We start from the raw sequence: 26,746 nt of genomic DNA, 5'->3' as shown, positions 1-26,746 counted from the left end.
TCTGCTCAAGATAAAATGTTTTGGGAAGATGGAACTATGAAGTTGCCTGAAAAATGGCAGAAGGCAGTGGAACAAAATGGGCTGTTCAATAACGTTTCTGGTAAAAATGAAAGGTTTATTTTTTAACCTTAAAATTGAAGGAACTTTCTAGCCAACCCAATAGTTCCAACCAGGGACTGAATTTGCGTCCGGTGCATCTGAAGTGCCGGAGCCTTAACCACGGGGCCACTTAGGGAAGTCCCATCAAATACTACCCTAATTTAAAAATCCCCACACAAAAAAGGAGTTCAGGAATTCTAACATAATGGGATTTGACCATAAGACAGTAAACTTTCGGAAGTCAAATTACTAACGCATCAGAAAGCAACATCTGCATTTAAAAACAATGAACTATTGTCCTATTTGGGACTAACCACAGATAAAATCGCCAACTTCTTAAAGGAGAATCCCTTATACATCTTATGCTAAACTGGCTTTCTTCAAAAGAGATAAAAATGGGGTGAGGAGAGGGCTGTATTAAATGCTGATTTCCCGTTACAGGCTGGACCCCTGAGAGCAAGAAGTCTGAATGGGGGTCGTCAGTACACGCCGAACGGAGTGGCTGATGGTCATCCGAGGGTCGCCTGATGAGGCAATCCTGTACACGATCCACAAGCAGAACAGGGCACACACTCCAGGGTCATCAGTGACACCGACCTCCTCCAGGTGGTGAAACGACCAGCAACTTGCAGGAAGAGAGGCTTGGTAAACGGGGCAGGGAGAGAGAGCAGATAGAGACAGAGGAGCAGGTACAGGCAACAGGGAGGCAGGAGAATAACAAGCTGTGGTTAAGGCCTGGGCTCTAAGTCACCACCACGACCTAGAAAAGAGGACAGCCGCGGCAGCCACGAACACGGCCCGCGGGCTCACAGCACTCAGCGCCGTGCGAAGCGTTTCACACGCATTCACTCATTTAACTAACCCTCACAAAATCCAGGCAGGTAGATCCTTTGACAACCCCCCATTTCTTTCCCATTTCTGGCAGGGAAATGAGTGAGTTTGCCTGAAATGGCTCAGCTAACCCACGGTGGGGACCCCCGTGACTTCTGAACCCTGCCTTTAACCACTGAGCACCACGCCTGTCAAGTTCAGAGGGAACTCTGCTTTTACCTGAGAGTGTGCTTTAAACTGTTACATTTTAAAAGACTAATAAAAATGCCAATAAACATTAAAAAAAAAAGGTGTACACCTCACAAAACACTGTTCGGTAAGATGGTGTGGCTGTCAGGGAACCCACCCGCGAGGCGCTGGGCTACAGGGTCTCAGCCCCAGCCCACCCGAAATGACCATGCCCCTGCCTCATCATTTCACCACGGGCAACTCATTTATTAGCAAGGGAGTAAAAGGGAAAACAGAAGAAAGGCCCAAGCTTGAATATGAAAGGCCACTGCTCACTGCTTAGGAAACAATTTCTAAGTAATTACATGTCCTTTGCACATTTTTTGCTAAAGCAGAACATTTTAAAGACATGTCAAACATTATGAAGAAGTTTAAACCTACATGGAAGGCGAATACTTGTATTCCTTGTATATACTTGTATACCTATATACCCACTTCCCTAGATTCAACAACTAGGGATATGAGCATATTTGCTTTACAGTTACTCTTCTCTTTGCTGTTTGAAGTAAGGTGCAGAGATCATGATACTTCACCCGAATTTAAATACTTCCATCTGCAGTTCCTAAGGATGAGGAAAGTTCCTACAAATCAGAATCCCTTTGAAACTAATGGTAATTCCATAGAAAATTCCACAACAGCCACACCAATGTCTTCTGCAGGTTTGATTTTGTTTTGTCTTTAGAACAAACATCTGATACAGACTCATTCACTATGTTCGACTTTACATCTCTTGCGTTTTTCTTTTCAACTAGAAGGGGTTTTGATTTATGAATAATTCAAGGGCCTAAAACAAAACCAGATTTTTCTGGCTGTTGCAGTTTGTCCTTGTGCACGTGAGCCAGTGTCTCTACAAGATGAATAAGCAAGACTTTTCCTTAAGTACATTAGTGAGAGAAGCCAGCCCAGGCTTGGGAGTTCTCCGCATCCTTGATGTTCCTTTTCCATCTGACAGGGAAGAGGAGGTGAGGCGGGCCTTGTCTGGAAGCAGGTGGGGGGAGATGGGGCAGGGGTCTGCACGCCCCTGCCTGCACTGGCCCACGCCCCAGCCTCTGGTCTGGGATGTTCTCCATGGCCAGGACCTGAGCTGATGGAAGGGTGCCTTATCCTATCTGATCACTTGGAAATCCAAAGCCCCCCAAAGATTGCTCTAGCTGGGTCTCCAAAAAAGGCCAAAAGGAAATACCAGAAGATGATACACATGGCTGTGTTTCCTCTGGGAGAACCACCAGCAATGGCCTGGGGTCGTGGAGCTGGCGGAGGGGCAGGACAGAGGACTTGGGACTTACAGGCTGGTGACCTTGGGGAAGAGTGTCAAGGACGTCCAAGCCACCTCCCAGGCAGCAGGGCTGGGAAGAACAAGTCAGTGTTCACAAAAGCTTGTCGCATCTGGCAGGTCATTGGCCCGGGGGAGAACGCCCCGTGGGGGTACCTGACGTATGGAAATGGGGTGCGGTGCACCCCAAACGGCTGTGCCTGGGAAGACTTGGACCGTTCCTAGATGCAAAGCACCCTTTTCCTGACTACTAACCATACCTACTTATTCTTCTACATAATTAGCATCTTTTAATGAAAAAAATACGATCAGTTCAGATAAGACTAATTAACAAAAGGTGTGTGGGCTTTACATAAACACACACCACCCCCCAGAGAGCTCCTTGTTACTCTGGTTACCTTCCTCATTCCTCGCTGGCAGGAATGAGGCTCACTCAGGTAGCTCTCAAGGTGAGCTTCTAAAAAGTGGCTCCACAGAGAGGGACAGCTGCGCAGTAAACACCCCGGGTCTGGCTCTCTCTATTTGGAGAGAGAGAGTCACTGGTGAGGTCTTTTGGGGGGGGGGGGCGTGTGCTTTCACTTTCCGTAGTCAATGACCCGATTTCCTCCCTAATTCTGGGGGGTGAGGACAGCGCGGAGCAGCCGCCCTCACGACGTTTACTGGCTTCAGCCACGCAGGAGCGCCCCACGCCTGGAAGGCCGTGTGCGCGTGCGCAGCGGGGCTCAGCAGCACGGGCTAAGCCATCAGGTGGGCTGAGGCAGAAAGGAAGCCCTGGGCCTCGATCTCCACACTGCCCCGGATCATTCTTCTCGAAGTTTCTATTGGAAAGGTAAACACCTTTCCTCGAATCGGTGACTCAGGAACACTTGTGAGAAGACAGACTTTTCCTACAATCAGACTTCAGTTCCCCAAGAAAAAGGGGTTTTACACAAAAAGAACATTTTGCTCCCCAGCTCCCCACCAGGCCTTGGCGACCCATCAGTCTTTCAGGGACCGGACTCGCCAACCTACTCTCAGATCAGAGCACATAATGGCTTTCCTGAGGCCAGAAAAAAACCCAGCTGGATCCGGATGGACAGCAGATCTTCCTTTCTGACCATCAGCATCTTTTTCAGCACAGCTACTCTTGCCTTAAACCTGGCTCTGGAAGTGACAGACATCTTACTATGCTTAACCGGCAATTAAAATTCAAGGAAAAGTCTTGACTGGTGGCGGGGTTGGGGGCTGGGGGTGGGGGAGGCAAACTGTGTCCCATGGGCTAAATCTGGCCAGCCCCCTGTTTTTGTAAATAAATCTTTATTGGAACATGGTCATTCCTATCTGTGGCTGCTTCCACGGCCAAAAACATTGACTCTCCAGCTTTTCCTGAAAGAGTCTGTCAATCCCAGTCTAGAACTGTGCTGTCCAATACAACAGCCACTAGACACGGGTCTATTTAAATGTCAAGTAGCCAAAATGAAATAAAATTAACCATTCCACCTCTCAGTTGCACTAGCCACACTTTGAGGTTTCAGCAGTCACCAGTGACCGAGGGCTGCTGCGGTGGCCAGCACAGAGGACATTCCCACCATCACAGACAGGTCTCCTGGTCGGCCCTGGGAGGACAGGATTTAAGTCATCAAGCTAAATTTACAGCCACCAAGTTCCAGGTGACGCTGCTCCTTCTCCAGACAGAAAAATTTAGGCTAAGTTTCAACAACATGTTCCTGTCACACTTCTTGCTGCTGCTGCTAAGTCGCTTCAGTCGTGTCCGACTCTGTGCGACCCCATAGACGGCAGCCCACCAGGCTCCCCCGTCCCTGGGATTCTCCAGGCAAGAACACTGCAGTGGGTTGCCTTTGCTTTCTCCAATGCATGAAAGTGAAAAGTGAAAGTGGAGTCGCTCAGTCATGTCCGACTCTGTGTGATCCCATGGACTGCAGCCTACCAGGCTCCTCCACCCATGGGATTTTCCATGCAAGAGAACTGGAGTGGGTTACCACTGCCTTCTCCGGTCACACTTAGGACATGCTAATTCACTACATTGATCACAAACTCTAGGCTACGTAATAGGAGGTGAGTGTCAAGCCAACTGGGGCTACTAACCAATCCAGGAACTGCATTGTTTATGGACCGTAAGCTCTGAAAGCTGGGCCATGGTGCTTGCTTCATACTCCAAATTAGGAACCTGCTTGGCACGAGGTGATAGGGACTCCAGTATTTGCAAAATGAATGAAGAAATGAATCCTAGGCCCCAAAACTGTCATACATCAGAGGCCAGTGAAACAGATGGATATTGATAAAATGTTGAGGGGAAAACACTACTATTTCTAGAATCCTGTGGCAAAAGGTTCTACAAACAGCCAAACTTTCTATTTTAAAATGAATTAAAGAAAAATTCCATACAAAACAAAAAAACTGCCTGGGTTGGGATTCTGGCCCTACCACTTACAGGCTGGGTGCCGAGGGCTGTTCTTTTCCCTCTGTGGGGAAGACCCCTCTTCTCTAAACGCACGGGGAAGTGGAGTCGGAGGTGAGCCCCAGGGCTGCCGGCCCCCTCCCAGCACCAGGAGACATCAGGCCCCCGCTCGCTTCCCCACACCCGCCCAGACTCAGCTCCCGTGCCCTCCTGCCCTGGGGCCCCTGTGTGGGTCCCTCCAGTAGACCATCGAGCCCTCTGGGGAAGGACCCTCAGCACTGGACACACAGAGGAGAGGCTAAGTGGAGATGAAACTGATCAAGACTCTAAAAGCCAATACAGTAAAAATAAATTTTGCTAAACCACTCATGAATGTGCTTGCTCTCAAAAGTGCTTGTGAGTAAATCAAGCGTTTTTCAAGTTTTAACTAGTTCACCGTTTGAACCAGAAGTTAAGTTTTACTACCGGTTATTCCTTCTTAAAAACCCAAGTCTCTTGTAAGTTAGTACAGTTCACTACTTTTCCCCCTCACAATTAGAGAACCACCAACAATTCAACCAACGGCAAGAAAAAAAAAAACAAAAAAAACCAACCCCACAAAAAACCCAGCTTGGTCACAGTAAAGTCTTAGAATTAAACAACAAAAAAAATCAATGTGGTATAAGATATAAAATCAAATATTCCAGTTTGGAATAAATTCATAGCTTAAAAAAAAGGTACATTAAACTCAAGCTAAAAAAAAAATCTGTTATTTATTAGAAGATACCTTAAAAGTTTAAAAATAAACATTTCACGTGCAATAAAATTTTCTTATTACTAACTCAACCAGTCCCTGCTTAAGAACTTAAATAGACACACAAACATTTTGTTTTAGCCAGTTTGGCTCCTGCAGCTAAAACACCTGAGTGCTAACTGTGGTCAACGTTTGCTCTTTCCTGGTTGCACCGCAAAACAAAGTGACCTACAGGTTTGGTCACTGTGGACGTTAATTGCCACCAGCTTCATTACAGAGGGTTTGGAGAGAAAAGGCAACCCCTCTCTTATTCCAACAGACTGGGTATTCATGTAGTTTCATCTTCCTTCCCTGGGTACACCCTAGGATCTGAAAAATCTTGCCTGGCATTTTAGTCATACAGACTATTAGTCACCTGGAGATCTTGCCCCAACCCTTCCTTAGCACGGGTCCTGACAGTTAAAACTGTTCTGTTAGGACAGAGCTGTGATAGTACATACATTTTAAAGTGATTTGATGAAGCTTGCTTAACTATCATTTTCTATTTCACCCAAATACGAACAAAAAATTTGTATAAGAAACATTTTTAAATGCTTAAGAAAAAGTATACAATTATCCTGATACCTATGTTTTAATATAATTATCAGTTTACTGTGGTAATTGTGTTTTTAAGCTAAGTTTTGGATAAATTTTAAGCTGAATTCTGAACTCAAATTTTGTATAAAGTACGACTGGCAAACTGTATTAAAAGTGATCTATACACACATTGAAAACTTGCTGCAACTTAAAATTTTTAGGGCAAATGTCAATACAGAGCCTATTTAAATGCAAAGTGTCTGCTCCTATCCCATAAACAGGCTAACAGCTCAGAAATTATGACCCACAATGGATTTCAGTATTTCAAAGCACAAGTGTATTTCTCTTTTAGGCTCCATGGCAAGGACGAAAACGATCCTTTTAAAAAGGGAAGTTCTTTTCTGGTCGTTCCTGCATGTTTTCTGACTGCAGTTCACCTCTAATTCAGGGATGTGTCCCCGCTGAAACCTTCGGGGTGTTAATCAAGCAACGCATCTGTAACAGAAACTCTGCGCACGGACAACTTGGCCAGGCCAGGCGTGCCGCCCGCCTCTCCTTCCTACCCCCACCCAACGCCTTCCCCGGGCAGTGACTTCACATCCTTTGACATCAGCACGGCTCTGAAAGGGGGATGGGAGAACGAGCAGAAAGCAGAAAAACCAGCTTTGAACTATGCATGCAAGGCCTCTCTCAAGACTCAAATTCTGTAAGTAGTTCGTAAAATGCCAAACTGCAGTGACACACCCAGCCTCCTCCGGTTAGGTCTGCCGCGAAACGGGGTGAATTCTGCTAGAAAGGACTTCCTGCTTTTCTTATCTGAAGCACAATGGCCATTTATTAACTAACCACAGAAGGTTCCGTTTCAGTGAAACACACAATAACTTACCTCGAATATGGAGAAGGGCCACGGGCTGGAAAGGCCCATTGGAGTTGGCCGCATCCACCACCATCCTGCTGCCCCCTTTATTACATGTCAACATCTAGACTTCAGCGGGAAAGGCAATGTACTCCTTAAGGCAAGAAACCAGCCTCCATTTTAGTTTTAAAAAAAAAGACAAACTGAAGCTCTCTGCAGCTGGAGGGAACTGGCTGCTTCGTGATGTCAGCAGGCATAGGGCTCGCTGATTGGCCAGAAGCTGCAACTTAAAATGACACTAAAAAAACTGCAAATGGAAAGAGCGCTCTGTTTGGCTGTCAGTGTGTGTGAGAAGCCTGGACAGTTTTTGGCTTTCTCAGTCTTCATTTCTCACTAACTTTTAGGCAAAGATCCCATCTCTCAAGGGGCAGGACTGAGGCCACAACTCCAGCCAGACTACAAACAAATGATTCTGAGAAAGCCACCAAAAAGAAAAAAAAAAAAAAGTATGCATATGTGTCTACGTGAACTTTAAATTTTCACATTTATCTGGTACCCCAGATTCACTGGTACTTTATACCCACCTGGCCACCTCCTGTTTTCTAATTACTTTAATATCAGTATCATATTTAGCATTTGGACAACCTATTTTTTTAAATGCAAATGGCTATTTAAATATTACACAATCTCAATTCATTAGTTTGGACTCTTGTTCTATCACCCTTTCCTACTACCAAGTTATGAACTAATAATCCTCAAACAGTGTTTTTTTTTTCCCCTCAGGGTCTAATTTTTTTTTAATTGGAAAAATTCAGTTTAAAAATTACATGGAAAAATGAAAGTTTTAAATGCAACAGCTAGAAAGTGCTATAAATTAAAGGTATTTATACCACCTGGCTGTGAAAATTAAAGTCATAAAATAAAATGTAGGTGTTTATTTTTATACCTTAAAAAAGGGTCAACATACCACTTTATTTCTCATATTTTGTTTAAATTAAAATGTTTTAATTAAAAAAGATATTTCCCTTCTTTTTATGGGGCTAGTATTAAAAGCTGTTATTCAGCTCTTGGTCTCCTATCTTCAAAAAAGGTTAATATAAAAAGCTGCTCCAAGAAAGGACATCATTTCTGAATCAGAGTATCCTGGGGAGGGGTGTATGTGTGTGCTGGCGAGATGATTCCCTACAATAAGGTTATTACTAGCTCCAAATGAAAGTGAATATGCTATAAGAAAAGTCTCTGTGCCAGGCAGAACTGAAAAAAATTCCTCACTCCACACAAACACATACAACTAAGTCTATCCAAAAAAATTCCTCACTCTACACATACACACACAGCTAAGTCTGTCCAAACCATGTCTTCTCGCTTTATACGTTCTCACACAACTCCTGCCATCCCCACTTTCCCCAGTTTGTGAACAAGAACCAAAAAGCCCTTTGGTTTCTAGACATGATTCACAACGGTGAGAAATGGGCTAGGGTTTGCAGCTACACCTGTGGGCTGGCACGCACCCCATTTCAACCAGCACATGAACTGTAGTCGCTCAGGGGTGCTGATTAGATGCCCCCACACTAAGTAAGAAGGCAGTATTTTACTGTGTGGATCAATAGCCATTTTAAAAAATACGCAAATAAAAGCACACCAAATCCTACCCTGGCCCCTCATCCACAGAGCCGAAGGACGCTGCTGGATCCCAAAGCCGGGCCATGAATTCACTTACAGCAAGCAACGGGGAATGGGTGTCATGGGAGCGGGCTCTCCCCACCTGAGCCCACCTGCCGCCCACCTGCCTGGCTCCTCTGCTCTCTGAACAGCTGGTGCTCTGAGGCAGGTGCTGTGAATTCAGATCCTGGCTGCTGACCCTCTGAGTCTATCAGATGCGCAAGGATGGCTCTCCGAGGACTTACTGTCACCGTACTCAGATGAACTCAGACTCAAATGCAGCCAGGATCCAGGCTTGCAGGGGACTTCCCCAGGGGTCAGAAAGCAGATGCTTAATGCAGATCTATACCCTAAAGAGACAGTGATTTGTTCTCAAACAGTTTAATATTTCATATGAGATGAGAAGGGGAAATATGCCTGTCCTAAGACCGTGCTGATGAGTGGAATGCAGAAATAACAGGGAAAGACTCCTAGAATCTTTATATGAAATATACAGATTAAAGTCAAAGAAAAAGGGAAGACACTTCTTGATGTATTTTTCCTAATGATCTTGGATCAAAAGATCTCAACTTTATTAGTGATTTTCCCCCATGCTCTTTTGAAGCCTTATGCATATGAAGTAGCTCTTTAAAGAACTTGAAGTCTGTGATCTGAAAATCACTGGTGAAATAAGAGTCTAAAATATAAATAAGCAAACAAACATAAATAATATGGAGAAAGAAAAAAAAAGACTTGAACAAATAAAGATAAGGTATGTTTCTGGACTGGAAGCACACATATGATAAATAAACTGATGCTAACATTTCCCCAAACTGATTTATAGTTTTAAAGCAATCCCATTCAAAATTCAGAGGAGCCGTCTTAGTTTTCTGGGTAATTCTAAGGTTCACTTGGAAAAATAAAAAGCATGAAGAATGAGAACAGTACTTATGAGAAAAGCAGGTCCTGCCAACTATAAAGTTTATGAACTGAGGACAGTGTGATGTAGTCTGGAGATAGGTCTTGGGACAGAAAGCAACAGCCCCTGACACAGTGAGTGAAGCATCTGATTAAAGAAGGAAGCTCAGAACCATGGAAAGGTGAAGATTATCCAGATAACTATCGGTTACATGTGGACAAAAATCTAAGTCTTCAGCTCACACCAAAATAAAATAGATGGGTCAAAAAATTTAAAAAAAAAAAAAAAAGCAGTTAAAAAAAAAAAAAATCAAATCAGCCCCGCCGCCAAATCCCCACAGTGTTGAGAAGAAAAGGGAAGTGACTGTCGATTCTCAAGCTAGAAAAGGATAATTAAAAGACACTGGACAATGCTTAGGGGATATTCCTCACATTAAAATATTTACAAAATTTCTATATATTCCCTCCAAAAATCAAAAGGAAATATAAATGCTATAATTACAAGAAGTTAATAATATACTATAATTTACTTGAAAAAATTGGGCAAGCTCTGGGAGACAGTGAGGGACAGAGAGGCCTGGTGCATTGCACTCCACGGGGTCACAGAGAGTCGGACACGACTGAGCGATTGAACAACAACAACAATAATTAGAAAAAACTAAGACCTCAGAAGTCAAATGATCCAGTTTGCAAAAGAACTATAACTGATCAGTTGTTGCTGTTCAGTTGCTCAGTTGTGTCCAACTCCTTGGGACCCCATGGACTGCAGCACACCAGGCTTCCCTGTCCTTCACCGTCTCCCGGAGCTTGCTCAGACTCATGTCCGCTGAATCGGAGATGCCATCTAACCATCTCGTCTTTGTATGAAGAAAAGTATTCATCTGTCAAATCAGCAATAATTTTAAAAATTATAATTAATACTGGTAAAGGCATGTTGTAACCTTGACAACAAATCTATAAATTGTACCGATCCTTTTGGAAAATAAGGCTCAGCAATAAAATTTGGCAATATGTAAAGATTCTTTAAGTAATTTAACTTCTGGGAGTCTATTCCAGAAATGTAGTAGCCATGAGTGAGCATCAAGTTTAAAAAAAAAAAAGTTATTCAAAAATTTGTGCTAAAGTCCTTCTCAGGTGGGGCTAGTGGTAAAGAACCTACCTGCAATGCGAGAGATGTAACAAGACATGGATTTAAGCTTGGGTTGGGAAGATCCCCTGCAGGAGGGCACAGCAGCCCACTCCAGTATTCTTCCGTGGAGTATCCCATGGGCAGAGAAGCCTGGCAGGCTGGAGTCCTTAGGGTCGCAAAGAACGGGACCCGACTGAAGCGGCAGCACGTGCACACATGAGATTTACCGTCTTTGCCATTTCAGAGCGTCGCGCTCTCAGTGGCAGAAGCACATTCATCGTGATGTGCTAGCATCGCCACCGTCCAGCCCCGGAACTCGGTTCATCTTGCAGGACAGGAGGTCTGCCCCTGTTAAGCACTTCCACCCCAGCCCCCTCCCCTCGGCCGCTGCGCGTTCGGTCTCCATGACTATGACGACTCCGGGTACCTGATGTTTAATACAAGTGAGACTGTGCAGCTTTTGTCCTTTGGTGACTGGATTATTTCACTCAGTGTAATGTCCTTAAGGCTCTGCTGTGTTGCATCATGTGCCAGAATTTCTTCCCTTTTTAAGACTGGACAACACTCTTATCGCAGGGATATACCACATTTTGTTCTATTGATCCCTTGATAGACACAGGCTGTGTCTGCCTTTTGGCTGTTGTGAATAATGCTGCTGTAATATGAATATGCAAATGTCTAAGTCTCTGCTTTCAATTTTTTGGGGGTATATTCTCCAAAAATTATGGTAATTCTATTTTTAGCTTTTGAGGAACTGCCATGCTGTTTTCCACACTGTTGTTGTTGCTCAGTCATGTCCGACTCTGTGTGAACCCATGGACTGCGGCATGCCAGGCTCCCGTCCTTCACCATCTCCTGAAGCTTGCTCGAACTCATGTCCATTGAGTCAGTGATGGCATCCAACCATCTCATCCTCTGTCACCCACTTCTCCTCCTGCCCGCAATCTTTCCCAGCATCGGGGTCTTTTCCAGTGAGCCAGCTCTGCACATCAGAGGGCCGAAGTGGCGGCATTTTTTTATATTCTCACCAGCAGTGCACAAGGGTTCCAATTTCTCCACATCCTTACCAACACTGGCTATTTTCTGTTTTTCTGACAGCAGCCATCCTAGCGGGTGTTAAGTGGTATCTCACTGGTTTTGATGTGCATTTTCCTAATGATGAGAGATATTAGTCATGTTTTCTTGTGCTTATTGGCTACTTCTGTGTCTCCTTTGGAGAAATGTCTACTCAAGTTCTTTGCACATTTTTAAATTGGGTTGTTTTCTCGTTGTTGAGTCGCAGGAGTTCTTTATAAGTTTTGGATATTAATCCCTCTTCAGATAGATGATTTTGAAATCCTTCTTCCCACTTCATGGGTTGCCTTTTCATTTTGCTGGTTGTGTCCTTTGCTGCAGTTTTATTTCTGAGGTAGTCTGATTTATCTACTGTTTTCCTTGCCTGTGCTCTCGAGTTGCGTCTGAGATGTCACTGGTAAGTCTAATGACAGACTTTCCTCTCTGTTTTCCTCTAAGGCAGTATTTGGTCTTTGATCCACTGTTAAATTTTTAGGTTCGGTATAAAATAAGGGTCCAGTCTCATTCTTTTGCATGTGGATATCCATTTTTTTCCAGCACCACTCTTGAAAAGACTGTCCTTTTCCCAGAGTGGTGGCATCCTAGAAAACCATGTGGCCTGCACGCGGCAGCTTACTTCTTGATCTCTTATACTCTTGGTATCTGTGTCTTGGTTTTCATATAGATATATATTTATCCATTTGGTTGTGCTGGGTCTTAATTGCAGCATGTGACCTCTTAGTTGGGGCATGTGGGATCTAGCTCCCTGGCCAGGGATTGAACCCGGACCCACTGCACTGGGAACACAGAGGGCTAACCACTGGACCACCAAGGAGGTCAGTACCACACTGATTTGACTACCTTAACTTTGCAGTAAGCTTTGAAATCAGGAAATGTAAGACTTCCAATTTTGTTCTTCTTTTTCAGTATTGCTGTGGTTATCCAGGGTCCCTGGAGATTCCATGTGAATTTTAGAATGGGTCTTTCTCTATGTCTGGGAAAAAGCATTGTTAGGATTTTGATTGAGACTGCAATGGATCTGTGGATCTCTTGGGCAGTGCTGAGGTTTTAACAAGACTAAGTCTTCCAATCCATGAACACACGTGTTTTCCATTTACTGCGGTCTTCTTCAATGGCTTTCAGCAGACAAGTCTTTCACCTCCTATGTTAATTCAAAGTATTTTATTCATTTTGAGAGCATCACATTTTAAATTTATGATTCTAAAATACTAGAAAATACCTTAACATCAAAGGGATTATCCCACACAGTGAAATTTTTTACACATTTATCAAAAGTACTTATGGATTTGTAAAGTAAAAATAAGTGAGCAAAGCAGTACATAAATTTTCAGAAATAGTATGAACATAAAAAGAAACATTCTCAAAATATCAACGGTAATCACCATGGAGTGTTATGGCTACGTGTAGTTTTTCTTTCTGAAACGTCTCTACATTGTTCAGTATTGCTAAAATAAGCACACAATAATTTCATGAAAATTAACAACTAAATAAAGCCATATTGAGTTTTTTTTTAATTAGCTGATCATTCTTATTGTCATCTTATTTATTTTTCGGCTGTGCCACGTGCCATGTGGGATCTTAGTTCCCCAACCGGGAATCGAGGCTGCGCCCCCTGCACTGGCCGCACAGAGTCGTAACCACTGGGCCCCCAGGGAAGTCCCAGGACACACAGATGGCGTGACAGCAGGAAGACTCCCTTAGTGAACGCTGCCCCCTCAGGCACCGGCGAGGAACAGAGAAGGGGAACTATGACGCCAAAGATTCACTGTGCTGCATAAACGAGATGGAGCATGTGAAAAGCAAACACAAAAGTGGCCTAAACGAGGCATGACAAACTGAACCACAAACACGAGGATGCCGACTCCTCGGCTCAAGGAATCAGCTACGGGCTCCTTAAATTTTGACTGCACATTTGCACGGAATCCACAAACTCATCTAGGCTTCCGAGGCCCAGTCAGCCTGCAGAGCCCTCTCCTCTCGATGAAACAGGGACTCAGCCAGCACCTGTGCCTGGGGAGACGCCGCCCTCACCCTCCATAACCCCAGGCTGGTCCTTCTTTCCTCAGTTGTCAAGGGGTGGGGGCACGTCTGTGATCCCCCCACCTCCTCGGCTTTGTGGAGGCGCCGATGCCACTGATGTTGGGGGGAGTGCCCAGGAGGATGAAGCCACCCCCAAGGTGGGATCCGCCCGCACGTGCTCGGCCATCCCGGGGAAGGGGCAGTGGGCACTGAAGCACTTGAAGAGCAGGGTCTCGGCCCTGGGGCTCAGTGTGAGGGCAGAGACGCTGATGGCATCCCTGTCTGGACTAGCCCCCTCCGGGAAGCCTTCCTCTCCCCGTCCTGGGCCACTGGCTGTCTTCCGGCAGCCCCAGGACCACACTGAGCATGCTCACTGCACAAAGGCACGAATCAAGCAGTGATGCCCGATTCTGATCCTGCCAAACTCTCGCACCAGTCTTTACAGCTTGTCCCCGTAGCGCAGAGCTAAGAGGGGTATGCCACTGACCACCTGGAGAGGGACAGGTCCCCTCGCTGAGTGCAGAGCCCCTGCCCAGCCACCCCCCATCCTGTCGGTGCCCAGCCCCCCGCCCCCCATGGTGCCCTCCAGCCTGGCTTCTGGACACTCCCATGACAGCTTTTCTTGCCCTGCAGAGGGCTTGAGCTGACTTCGAGAAAGGCACCTTTCCGGGCTCAGTGCAGAGCTCCCTGCAGAACCGCCAAGTGGGCAGAAAGACTATAGCTCCCAGCGCATCTGTCCAGCACGGAGGCAAACGCGAGCATCGTACTGCCCAAAGATGGGAGGTTTAAATAGGAGTTCCTCTTTATTCTTGGCTTCCTCCGTCACTTTACGTGGGTCTTTATTTACAAACAAACTGTCTGTAGTTACATCCCGTTTGGAGGTAGCATTCCTGACTGAAACATTCACGTTTTCATTTCTAAATTCAGCCAAAGGTTTTAATTTTCATCTCCCCAGGTGAATTTTATAGGCAAATTAAGTACGCTCATATTTTAGTGAAGAAGCTTTACAGTTTCTTTTATGAAAGGAAGGCTGTGCTCTGAGCCGACACTTAACTGGAAACGACATGGGCACGGGCGATGTGTGTTTTGTTGGGTAGGAAATCTAACCCCAAAAAATTTGGCTTCGCTTACAGTTTAAAATAGCCTTTTTCCTTAGGCAGATCAAAGATACCTAGCATTCAGCTGTGTTCAAAGGTTGCCAGGGCACTTCTGCTTGCCAACAGCAAGGTCAAAGGGACGCTCGCTAGCTGCCCTGTTGATCTGAGTGAGTCCTGTGAGTGGTTTGAAGGGTGGACAAGCTGATCTCAGGAAAGGCCAGCGGGGGTGCGTGGGGCGGACGAAGCAGAGAATCTGCCCAGAGTGCGCCGCTGGAGACCTCTGCTTCTTTGTGCTTTCCCTGCAGCGGGGCTGGAAACCCTTTAAAGCCAAAGAAGTCGTCACACCCCTTCCGTGTTCTGAGAAGGTAGGAAACCCACGCGCGGTACACGGAGCCGAGGTAACACGCCAAGTACTTCCAGGTCAACTGTTAGCAGGAAACCTCATTTCACGAGGAAGAGCCCGAGGTGCAGGGAGCGCTGAGCCCAGGAGGGGGTCGAGCCCCGCCAGAGTTCCCAGAAAACTGGAGGATGCGGGGAGGCCCCTGGCCCAGAGCGATTTTTGTTCCTTCAGCCAACCTGTGTCTCAGGGATCCATGGCAGGTACTAGACTGGGGGCAGAACAGACACGCAAACTGCCCCTGCCCTCAGCCGACACTTCAGAGAGAGCAGCGCGTGGCGTGTTCTGCCACCCAAGTGTCCATCCTGATGAACAGACAAATGGTGCTCCATCCACAAAATGGAATCCCCGCCTCGATGCACACGAGTCTCAGCAAGCTCTGGGAGACGGTGAAGGACAGGGGAGCCTGGCATGCTGCAGTCCAGGGGTTGCAAAGAGTCGGACACGACTTAGTGACTGAAGAACAACAATCCACACAATGGAATGCTGTTCAGCCTCGAAATTCAGAAATAAAATTCTGTATGATTCCACTTACATGAGGTCCCTAGGGGAGTCACAATCACAGAGACAGAAAAGAGAATGGTGGGTACCGGCTCCAGAGGCTTTCCAGGCGGCGCTAGTGGTAAAGAACCTGCCTGCCAATGCAGGAGACATGAGAGGCGTGAGGTCGATCCCGGGGTCGGGAAGATCCCCCGGAGGAGAGCACGGCAACCCACTCCAGTATTCTGGCCTGGAGAATCCCGTGGACAGAGGAGCCTGGCGGGCTGCAGTCCACAGAGTTACGAAGAGTCGGACACGACTGAGCGACTTAGCCTGCAGGCAGGGGCTGGGGGAGGGGAAAGTGAAAGTCGCTCAGTCGTAGCTCTTTGCGACCCCATGGACTATACAGTCCATGGAATTCTCCAGGCCAGAACACTGGAGTGGGTAGAGGGAGGTAGTAACAGGCCCAGAGCCGTTGGGGGAGGAAGAAGAGACAGTGGCGATGGCCACACCGCTTGGATGCCACTGAACTGGACACTAAGAGATGGTCAAATGGTAAATGTTATGCTGTGTATGTTTTACCACAATTTAAGCGAAAAGAAAAGGCAGGCCTCAGCCAGGTGGCTCAGGAGACACAGGGGGAGACAGAGCCAGCAGGGCACGGGGCTGCCCCCGGAGAAGGCGGAGCACAGGGGAAACCCAGGCCTGGAGGGTCCAGGCAGGGGGTGAGAACACGCAAGGATCATGTGTGTGCACGCGCGTGCAAGATGCTGGGAGAAACCCAGGTGAGGTCTGCAGAAGGCCTGAGCTAAACATTAAATGCAGGATTACTGCTGCCAGTCGACACCAATTCCCTGAGTTCTGCCAAGAAGGGGCTCACCAGGGATGACAGACAGAGGCTGAGACTGACCCTGGGGTAGGAGCCATGTGGCTGGAGGAGAGTGGTCAGGAGGGCGTCCCAGCGGCCAGGCCGTGCTCAGGGCTGGGCTCAGGCTTACGGGGGACAGGCCTGGGGCGCCTCTGCAACAGACAGGTGCGGGGCCCGAGCGGGAGGGGGCCGCAGGCACCTCGGGTCTGGTCTGGGGCCTCCCTGAGAGCCTGGGCCACCTCTGCTCATCTTCACTGTCCTGACCCCCTCCCTGCACTCCGACAACCCCAGTGGTCAGCAAACATTTGCTGTGAACTGGCGCCTGGCTCGCCGAGCTGTTTCCCCCCTTATTGTGGTCATCAGAAGACACAGCACCAAACACGTGGCAGAAACAAGATGGATGAAAGCTGAGTTTCTGAACCCAGGAGAATTCGGAGACTAAGAGAGAGTACTCTGGTACCTTCTCACTCGATTTTTATTCTTCAACTAACAGGCAAGAGGGGTACGCGTTCTTGGTTGGTCCGGCTCTCTCTCTGTGACCCCAAGAACTTTCCTCTGACCATGGAAATTTCCAGGCAAGAATACTGGAGTGGGTTGCCATTTCCTTCACCAGGGGGTCTTCCCGACCCAGGGATCGGACTCGCATCTCACATCCCCTGCACTGGCAGGTGGATTCTTTACCAACAGTGCCACCTGGGAAGCACGAAAGCTCCTCTAAATAGATGCTAATTCATTTTTAAGCAGTGAGAAAGGATCGCTTGTATGGCAAGATGCTCAACTGTACTGGAAAATAAACTGCTTTGAATTTAGGCTGCAGTCCATCCTAAAGGAGATCAGCCCTGGGTGTTCTCTGGAAGGAATGATGCTGAAGCTGAAACTCTAATACTTTGGCCACCTGATGCAAAGAGTTGACTCACTGCAAAAGACTCTGATGCTGGGAGGCATTGGGGGCAGGAGGAGAAGGGGACAACAGAGGATGAGATGGCTGGATGGCATCACCGACTTGATGCACATGAGTTTCGGTGAACTCCGGGAGTTGGTGATGGACAGGGAGGCCTGGCGTGCTGCAATTCACGGGGTTGCAAACAGTCAGATATGACTGAGAGACTGAACTGAACTGAACTGCATTTTCACAAAACGGGGGCAAGACACGCATTTTAAACTGCTATTCCAAAGTCAATTTCTAAAAACTCAGATACGTTCTCCCAACAATGGGACAACTTCTTTCCCAAAAGGCCTATCACTTATTAGCAGTTCTAAATTTCTGTCTCATGGTCTCCAATGAATTGTTATTAAGCCCTAGTTGTTTCATTATATCTTTGATTTCTCCAGAGGTCTGTCTTTTTGAAAGCAAGGAGAATGGCTTCAGGAAACAAAGTCCATGATTTATTAGCCACCTAAAAAATTTGCTCTCTTTACTTTACACTTCTACCTTCCAGACCAAAAATATTAAAAGAGGACTAATTCAGAGAAATCTTTGAATGAACAAGACCTGAAGGCTACATTCAGCCTCACTGTTAAAAAAAAAAAAAAGAGGAAATACTATTTTCCACTAAGGTGCGGTGGGACAGGTACCTCCTACACTCTGGCAGGAGAGTTCGCGGGGCCGCCTCTTGGACAGTATCTGTACAAGGTTCTTGAAAATGCATGGCCTTTGATCAGTACCTCCCTTCCTTGATTCCAGCTTAAGGAGAGGTTCAAAGGTGTGAACGACAAAAGATTTACATTAAAGCATAGTTTACAACAGCTGAAAACCAGGGGAATATAAACAGTATAATTAACAAATGCTTCTTGTGGCTCAGATGGTAAAGCGTCTACCTACAATACGGGAGAGCTGGGTTCAACCCCTGGGTCGGGAAGATCTCCTGGAGAAGGAAATGGCAACCCATCCGGTATTCTTGCCTGGAAAATCGCATGGACAGAGGAGTCTGTAGGCCATAGTCCATGCGGTCGCAAAGAGTTGGACACAACTGAGCGACTTCATTTTCACTTTTCACTTTCTATTTCCATTAAAGTTAGGAACAAGACAAATATGCTTGCTCACACCACCACACATTAACATCTTACTGGACTTTTCAGTCAACTCAGGAGAAAGACCCTAGAGGTATAAGAACTGGAAACAAAGAGGTGAGATTACTTTTACATGCAGCTCTAACGAACAGCTGGGACACCAAAAAGAATCAGCTGAAAAACTACTGCCAACAATAAGACCATTCAGTAAGGAAGCAGGATGTGAAAGCAAAGTACAGAAGTCACCAACCTCCACTTAAACAATTAACAGCTATTTAGAAGACAGCGGAAAAGGAGAGCCCAATTTACAGCAGCAACGGCAACAGAATATCTGGGCACACACTAAGAAATGTGCGAAACCCTACACGAGGGCAACTTAAAAACACCCTAAAGGAAATGAAAGCGGTCTTAAACAGAAAGACACTACACTCTTAGATGAGGGGATTCAAACATCCTCAAGATGCCAATCCTCTCTAGACATTTTTTGAATTTAGTGGAATCACAGCAAATACATCAGCAGCTTATTATTTTTTTTTTGCAATGAAACGAACCAATTCAAAGTTCCTATTGTTTGTAATAATATCATTATTGTTGTGAGTAATGTTAGTATGATACAGCAACTGAATGATATTAGAAATCAAGATTTTCAGTGTAAGATAGAGATACAACTATGAAAACTCAAGAAACACGTGAAAACAGCGTAATGTGATAAAAGCACAGCTAAAATATACACATATATATTCTAGAAAATATGTCCATATTCTAGCTCCCTCCATCGAAAGTGCCTAAAAGCAACAGCAGGCCAGTAGCAGTGACTACTGCCTAGTGCCCTGATTTTGGTCTCTAACACTATTCCCCAGCGAAAGGAATCGTGGCTCTTTGAAAAACGGCTAATTCCAAGTCTGGGGGGAGGGGGGACATCTTACTGTGCCAGAAACCAGGAGACAAAAATGACACAGTGCCAAAAAATACACAGCAGCTCTCCCACATATAAGACAGTGGTTAAGACTATGCATCTGCACATAAGAAGGAATATGGTTTTAGTGGATTAAAACACACCAATATCACGGAAACACATAAGGGTAGTCACAAGAGAAAAAGGAAAAAGACCTTTCGTTTTCACCATGTGAGGGAAACTGGTAACTCAAAAGCAAAGACTTAAGCTTCTCCTCACTTTCCAGCAGGAGCTGCTGCTGCTGCTGCTGCGCTGCTTCAGTTGTGTCTGACTCTGTGCGACCCCATAGGCGGCAGCCCACCAGGCTCCCCCGTCCCTGGGATTCTCCCGGCGAGAACACTGGAGCGGGTTGCCATGTCCTTCTCCAATGCATGAAAGCGAAGAATGAAAGTGAAGTCGCTCAGTCATGTCTGACTCTTAGTGACCCCATGGACTGCAGCCTACCAGGCTCCTCTGCCCACGGGATTTTCCAGGCAAGAGTACTGGAGTGGGGTGCCACTGCCTTCTCCCCAGTAGGAGCTACATGTCAGGATAACCAAATAGGCCCCTCTGGTAAGAAACGGCTCTGCTTTTAGAAGGATGCCAGATCAAACGCTGAAATCTCCAGTGAAACTGCTGACTCCGACAAGGATTATCAAGCGGTGTTTAAAGCACTGGCATGTGGTTGATGGGGAAGAGACACTGCAGGGGGCCAAGATACACCTTGCAGGTGGTCACAAGCACTTCGGGACTGCAGGGAAGACACGGGGCACTGGAGACAGGGACGTGTCACCACCCCCCACGGCACAGGGGCGAGATGTAGCCTCCCACCTTCTTGTCACACACAGCACACACCTCGCCCAACAGGGAAGCTGTCTCCAGTTACACAGCATCACTTCTGATACAGTTTGTCCCAAAAAAGGTTTCCACTTTCAGGAGCTACCGGGAATCAGGGGGATACTTCACAAGGCAAGCTCCTTGGCTAATCTAACACGTCATACAACTTGTTGTGGCTTATGGCACTCCCAGACTAGTAGTGACCCCAGGGGTCTTGCAGAGGCGAAAACAAACCCCTGCTGGAGAAGATCCCTTCATTCTAGATTTTAGTTTCTTTCAAATGTTTGAGTAGAATGACCAGCATACACTAAAGAATAATCAGGGACATAAGGAAGTAAGACATCATGAGCAACATGTGACAAGGACTTCAGATGCTGGTATTATCCGACACGGACTATAAAGCAGCTGCGCTGACCAAAAGACATGACATCTGCAACAGAATAGGATACTATTAAAAAAATCACACAGCAGATTAGAAATAGAACTTCCATAAATGGAAAAAAGTATACCTGAAATCTAAAAATTTGTGACTGTATTTTATGTTTCATTTATTTTCACTGTATTTTATGGAAGTATTAGATGGGTTGAAAACTAAAAAGAAAACTGGTCCTTCACCATGGGTAACATGAAACTCCAGTCAAGAACATAGCACCGTTTCACAAAAATGCTGAAAAATACAGATGAGGAGTAAAGAAAGATAGTAAATGCAAGATTCCCAAACCTATTTGATTAGAGCCAAAGTTGGATGGGGAGAGAAACTTAATATAGAGATAACAATCGAAGAAACAACGGTATATTTCCTCAGTTGTGCGGGAACTTTCCATACAACTGAGGAAATATAACAATCCAAGATTCAAAGTGAACTGCAAAAAAGACTGATAAAAAAGAAATCCATACTTGGACACCTGGTAGTGGAATCACTGAAAAAAAGAAATCTTTTTTTTTTTTTGGTACCACCAACTGACTTCGTTGGTGGTACAGTGGATAAGAATCTTCCTGCCAGCCAGGGGACATGGGTTCGATCCCTGGTCTGGGGAGAGTCTATGTGCCACGGGCAACTCAAGCCTGTGCACCACCACTACTGAGCCCGTGCTTCAGGGCCCATGCTCTGCAACAAGAGAAGCCACCTCAGTGAGGAGCCCGCGCAGCGCAGCTAGAGAGAAGCCCACGCGGCAGGGGAGACCCAGCACAGTCAAAAATAAATAAATAATAATCGTTTAAAAACCCAACCGTGTCTTGGTCAAAATCAGAAAAGTGGCCAGGAATCACAACGCTTTCCAAAAGAATGAATTTGGCTTCTCAATGCTAATGGAAGTCAAAAAGCAACGAAATGCTTGGCTTCAATGCACTGAAGGAACGTAACAATCCACAGTTAGATACTCAGTGTTAAACAGTGTTTGCTGCCAGCAGATCCTTATTAAAGAAAATTCTGAATGATGCATTCAAACAAGAATTTGACCTCACAGGGAAAGTCTGAGATGCAAAATGGAATGAAGACTAAGAAGATGAAGTAGACAGATCTAAACAGTTATCAACAGAACAAAACAGTAATGATGTTATGGAGGGCTTAAAATGGTTAGAATTCAGATATCCAATAATGGAGAAGTCCAAAGAGATGGCAGTAGCAGCCTACCTCTTCTAAGGCATAACTGACATATTATATCAGTTTCAGGTGCACAACAAGTTGTTCAGTTGCAAAGTCCAGTCCAGCTCTTTGCAACCCCAAGGACTGCAGCACGCCAGGCTGCCCTGTCCTTCACTATCTCCTGGAGTTTGCTCAAATTCACATCTATCGAGTCGGTGATGCCATCCAACCATCTCATCCTCTGCCACCCCCTTCTCCTCCTGCCCTCAGTCTTTCCCAGCATCAGGATCTTTTCCAATGAGTTGGCTCTTTGCATTAGTACCTACTGCAAAATGATCACCACAATAAGTCTAGTTAATAGTTAACATCCCTCACCAGACATAGTTACAGAATATTTCACTTCTTGTGATGGGAACTTTGACGATCTCGTCTCTTAGCAACTTTCAAACAGTCACCACAGTATTATTAACTATAGTCACTGCGCTGTATATTACACCCCTAGGACTTCTTTAACTGGACGTTTGTAGCATTCGAGTTCCTTCACCCGTTTCACCTATGCCTCCACACCCCGCCTCTGGGAACCCTTTTTTAAATTAACAAACTTTAAGGATTCAGTTCAGTCCAGTTCAGTCGCTCAGTCGTGAACGACTCTTTGCGACCCCATGAATCGCAGCACGCCTAAGGTTTATAGAAAAACTGAACGCACGGAGTTCCCATACCTCTGCCTCCCCTCCCCCAGTTTCTTCTATCACTAACACCTTGCGGTAATGTGATATGTTTCTTACAACTGAAGAGCCAACACTGATACATTATTAGAAAGACCACAGGAAGGATTCATTTTGTATCCTACATTCTGCAGGTTTTGACAGATATAAAAAGCCACGTGTTCACCACATGGCAACGTACAGAGCAGTTCGCTGCCCTAAAATCTCCTGTGTGCTGTCTATCCACCCTCCTGCTCTCCAGCCACTGGTCTTTCCACCATCTCCCTAGTTTTGTCTTTTCCAGAACGTCATACAGTAAGACTCATGCAGAAGGCAGCCTTTTCAGGCTGGCTCTTTTCACTTAGTACTATGCATTGAAGGTTCCTGCATGACTTTTCATGGCCTGGCAGCTCATTCCTTTGTACTGCTGAATAACATGCCATTATCTGGCTGGTTTGTTTATCCATTCACCTACTGAAGGACATCTTGGTTGCTTCCAAGTTTTGGATATTATGAAAAAAGGGTGGCGTCGTTTTTTTAACCACCCCAAAATTCTTGCGCAACATTATACAGTGCAACTAAGACAGCAAAACAAATGCCCATGGCCAACATCGACAACAAAATTAGGTGAAAATGTGTCCCCCAAAGACATGTGAGCATATGGGTTAGGCCACCAGCAGCCACAGGCCGGTGTGTGCTCAGTGTCTGTGGGGAAGATGTCAGAGAGAAGCAATGAGTGTCCTCCACAGGGAAGAACTCTGAAACGACCCAAGAGCTGGGTGGGCCCCCCTTGAGAACAGCAGCTGAAAGCAGAAGGGGTCTGTACACCCCACAACGGGTGAGGGCAAGGAGTCCGCAGCTGCGACTGAAGGGGCCCTGGGAACCCTCGACATTCAGCAGCCGTAGCTTCCTCCCAGAACTAGGTCACACTCGGGACAGACTGCTGGGCAGAGGATCCAGAGTGGACAGCAGGGAGGCAGGAGAGGGGCTGGAGAACGCAGGTCTGGTATTAGCAGGAGAAGAGACCAAATCAGGGCACTCAGGAGGTCAGGCACCATATTTTTGAAAATTTCACAAAAAATTAACTGGAGCTAGAGCTCCAGAACCCCAGCTCCACTTTATTTTCACACATGCACGAGCACCAGGTGGGCTCAAAGTCAAGTCCCACATGGAGTTCTTATAAGGAAAAAGCGAAAGGGGGACTGAACGACACCTACGCGGCAGGAAAAGCATTACAGGGAGACAGCCCACAAAAATGCGAAGAGCTGCAGCCTAACATCTCAAGATGAGACAAAAGACACTAAAGGAATCACATAATGTGCCAAAGGACTACGTGAATATTAATAGGAAAGCTCAGAGGTAGGTAATAACTCTGCAAAGAATTAGAAGAAGAAAGTCATTTCAGAAATGAAGATTCACTGAAGAGAAGATGAGAGCAAATAAACACAACGTGAAATGCCTCGCAGGTAACAGCACATAAAAAAGAGGCAAAAAAACCCAATTAAATAAAAAAGGGAGACAACAAATACAAAAAACAGGCAAAGAAGATTCAGTGTTTGTACAACAGGAGTCTCCAGAGGAGTAAATGAAAGCAAGCGGAGAGACCAAATCCTCAAAATAATAATCATCCAAGAGAAAGAGACTTGGTGTTATCACTGTGAAAGAACACAGCACGTATGTGGGAAAGTCAACCCAGAATGATATACTTTGAAATCACTGGACTTTAAAGGGGGGAAAAAAAACTGTTTAGGCATGAACGCAAACAGACCAAATAACCTGTAAGAGAGAAAAGAAAGTTAAACTGACATCAGAGTCGGACAGCGGTACGTTATTGCAGAAGGAAATGGAGAACACCCTTAACATACACATGAAGAGAAAACCTGAACCAGGGGTGTTCTACGCAGACGCTTCCTGAGGTCTGAGACAGAAGGCTCCCAGAGAGGACGCTCCCTGCACAGCAAAGTGCCGAGAGGCAGCGCAGAGATGGCGCTGAGCGTCAGCCGCGCTCCTGCGGAGGACTAGCGCAAGCAGCGACGCGGCGAGACGGTACGGTCTGTCACGGCCGGCGACCAGCTCTGACAGCGAAGGCAGGGCAAAGCTACTAAGGACAAGGGCGGGGGGAGGGAGGCAATGAAAAGATGCCCGCATTTCAACCTTTCAGTCATCTACCGGTCACAACGTTGGTATTATTTGTCTGAAAATACACTTTGTCTAATGTGGGATAAAAAGAAAGTCGCTTAGTTGTGTCCGTCTTTGTGACCCCATGGACTATGCAGTCCATGGAATTCTCCAGGCCAGAATACTGGAGTGGGTAGCCTTTTCCTCCTACAGGGGATCTGCCCGACCCAGGAATCGAACCGGGGTCTCCTGCGTTACAGGTGGATTCTTTACCAACTGAGCTATCAGGGAAGCCCAATGTAAGATAAAGTAAATGAATAATTATCTGATATTTAAGTTCTATTTATTATCTCTGATGTCCCTGAGAACCAGAAATATTCACGTGACTAAAAGGAGGTGTAAGACAGAAGTTAAATAAATGCCTGAACTTGAATGGAGAGTATCAGCAGGAATTCCTGATGCGCTATGTCCTAAAAAGAAACGCTATTTTCTAGTGCGGTCCACTGAAAAGTCTTGTAAACAGTGACCATTCCAATAGCAAAGAGAATCCTGGCACTCAGACCCGGTCTTGAAATACCATCCCCCACTGAAACAAAGCAGGGACTTCTTGGACAAATGGCTGATTCTAAAACTTGTACAGAAATGAAAAGAGCCAAGGCAATTCTGAAGAAAAAGCTGAAGGACTTAAGACTACTCGATACCAAGACCTACTAGGGTGTGTTAGTGCTTCCCAGACACAGCCCAGGCAAGCCCGGGGAACAAAACAGGGCCCAGAAATGGGCCTGCACTGCGATGGTCCTTTACTCACAGAAAGATAACACCACAGTGAGTGAAGGAAGGGCGACCTTTCTTTCCAACAAAGGTGTTGTGCCGGGGAGCACGGGAAAAAGGGGTAAAGGAGAAACACGGGAAAAAGGAACTGTGATCTCTAACATCACAGCGGGCACAAAACTTAATTCGACGTGGACTATACGGTTCAAGGCGAAAGGGCAAAGAAAGTTTTAGGAAAAACAACGTAAGGTAACATCTTCATTACTTGGTGGAAAGCAAAGATTTACTCAACAGGCCAAAGTACCGTCAAAGTGCTAATGTCTTTGAGAGTGAAAACTCAAGAGTAGAAGAAAATGTGTAGTTCCCATATCTACAAGGACCTACACCTGAACTCCAAGAAATCTATGTTTTTTAAAAAAAAATCTTAACAATCCAATGAGAAAGAAAGGCCCAGAGACTTAGCCTGCGCTTCAGAAAAGAATACATCTGAGCAGATGATAAACCTACAAAGACATGCTTACCTTCATTCGTCATCAGCTGGCTTTGAAACCAGCTCATCACAGTGGCTAAAATGAAAGACAAACTACAGTGGAACAAGGTATTTATAACACGTATATAGCCAACAGAAAGTTCACATCCAGAATAAAGAAATCTTCAGAAAAATTAAGAAAATGTCAGGCAGTCCAATGGGAAAGGACTGATAAACATTTGTAAGGGTACCTGGCCTCATGATAGAAACGAAAATTAAAGCAGCAGTGGGCTCCTATAATGAGATCCTGTTGGCCTGCGGTAAAGTAGGCATATAGGTTGATATGATAAAATTGAGAGTCCAGAAATTAATTTTTACATGTATGGTCAATTGGTTTTTGATAAGGATACCAAGGCAACTGGGCTTCCCAGGTGGCGCTAGTGGTAAAGAACCCGCCTGCTCATGCAGGCGACACAAGAGACTCGGATTCAATTCCTGGGTGGGGAAGATCCCCTGGAGGAGGGCATGGCAGCCCACTCCAGTATTACTGCCTGGAGAATCCCACGGATAGAGGAGCCTGGCAGGCTACAGTCCACAGGGCCACGGAGAGTCAGACATGACTGAAGTGACAGCGTGCATACACGCACCTTAGCACGCCGCCCTAATGGCAGAAAGAAAGAGGAAGTAAAGAGCCTTGGGAT

The 26,746-nt window shown here is 46.0% G+C and overlaps 1 protein-coding gene across 9 annotated transcripts in view; it reads right to left on the bottom strand.

Annotated features, from left to right (window-relative positions):
• Nucleotides 1-26,746, bottom strand: part of PPP2R5C (protein phosphatase 2 regulatory subunit B'gamma) — a 139,694-nt gene that overhangs the window by 91,022 nt on the left and 21,926 nt on the right. The window contains exon 1 of one of the 9 annotated variants that reach the window (XM_018066066.1): nucleotides 7,025-7,442. The exons of 6 other annotated variants lie outside the window; for them this stretch is intronic. In XM_018066066.1, the coding sequence (XP_017921555.1) occupies nucleotides 7,025-7,118 (94 nt within the window). In that variant the 5' untranslated portion in view covers nucleotides 7,119-7,442. Of the gene's footprint in view, nucleotides 1-7,024; nucleotides 7,443-26,746 lie in introns of those variants that run through there. 2 more of the 9 variants (XM_018066067.1, XM_018066069.1) reach the window with 2 other exon arrangements.

Source organism: Capra hircus, chromosome 21 (genome assembly GCF_001704415.2).
Source record: "Capra hircus breed San Clemente chromosome 21, ASM170441v1, whole genome shotgun sequence".
In the NCBI taxonomy this organism is placed as follows: domain Eukaryota; kingdom Metazoa; phylum Chordata; class Mammalia; order Artiodactyla; family Bovidae; genus Capra; species Capra hircus.
This window is presented reverse-complemented; position numbering and strand designations above follow the sequence as displayed.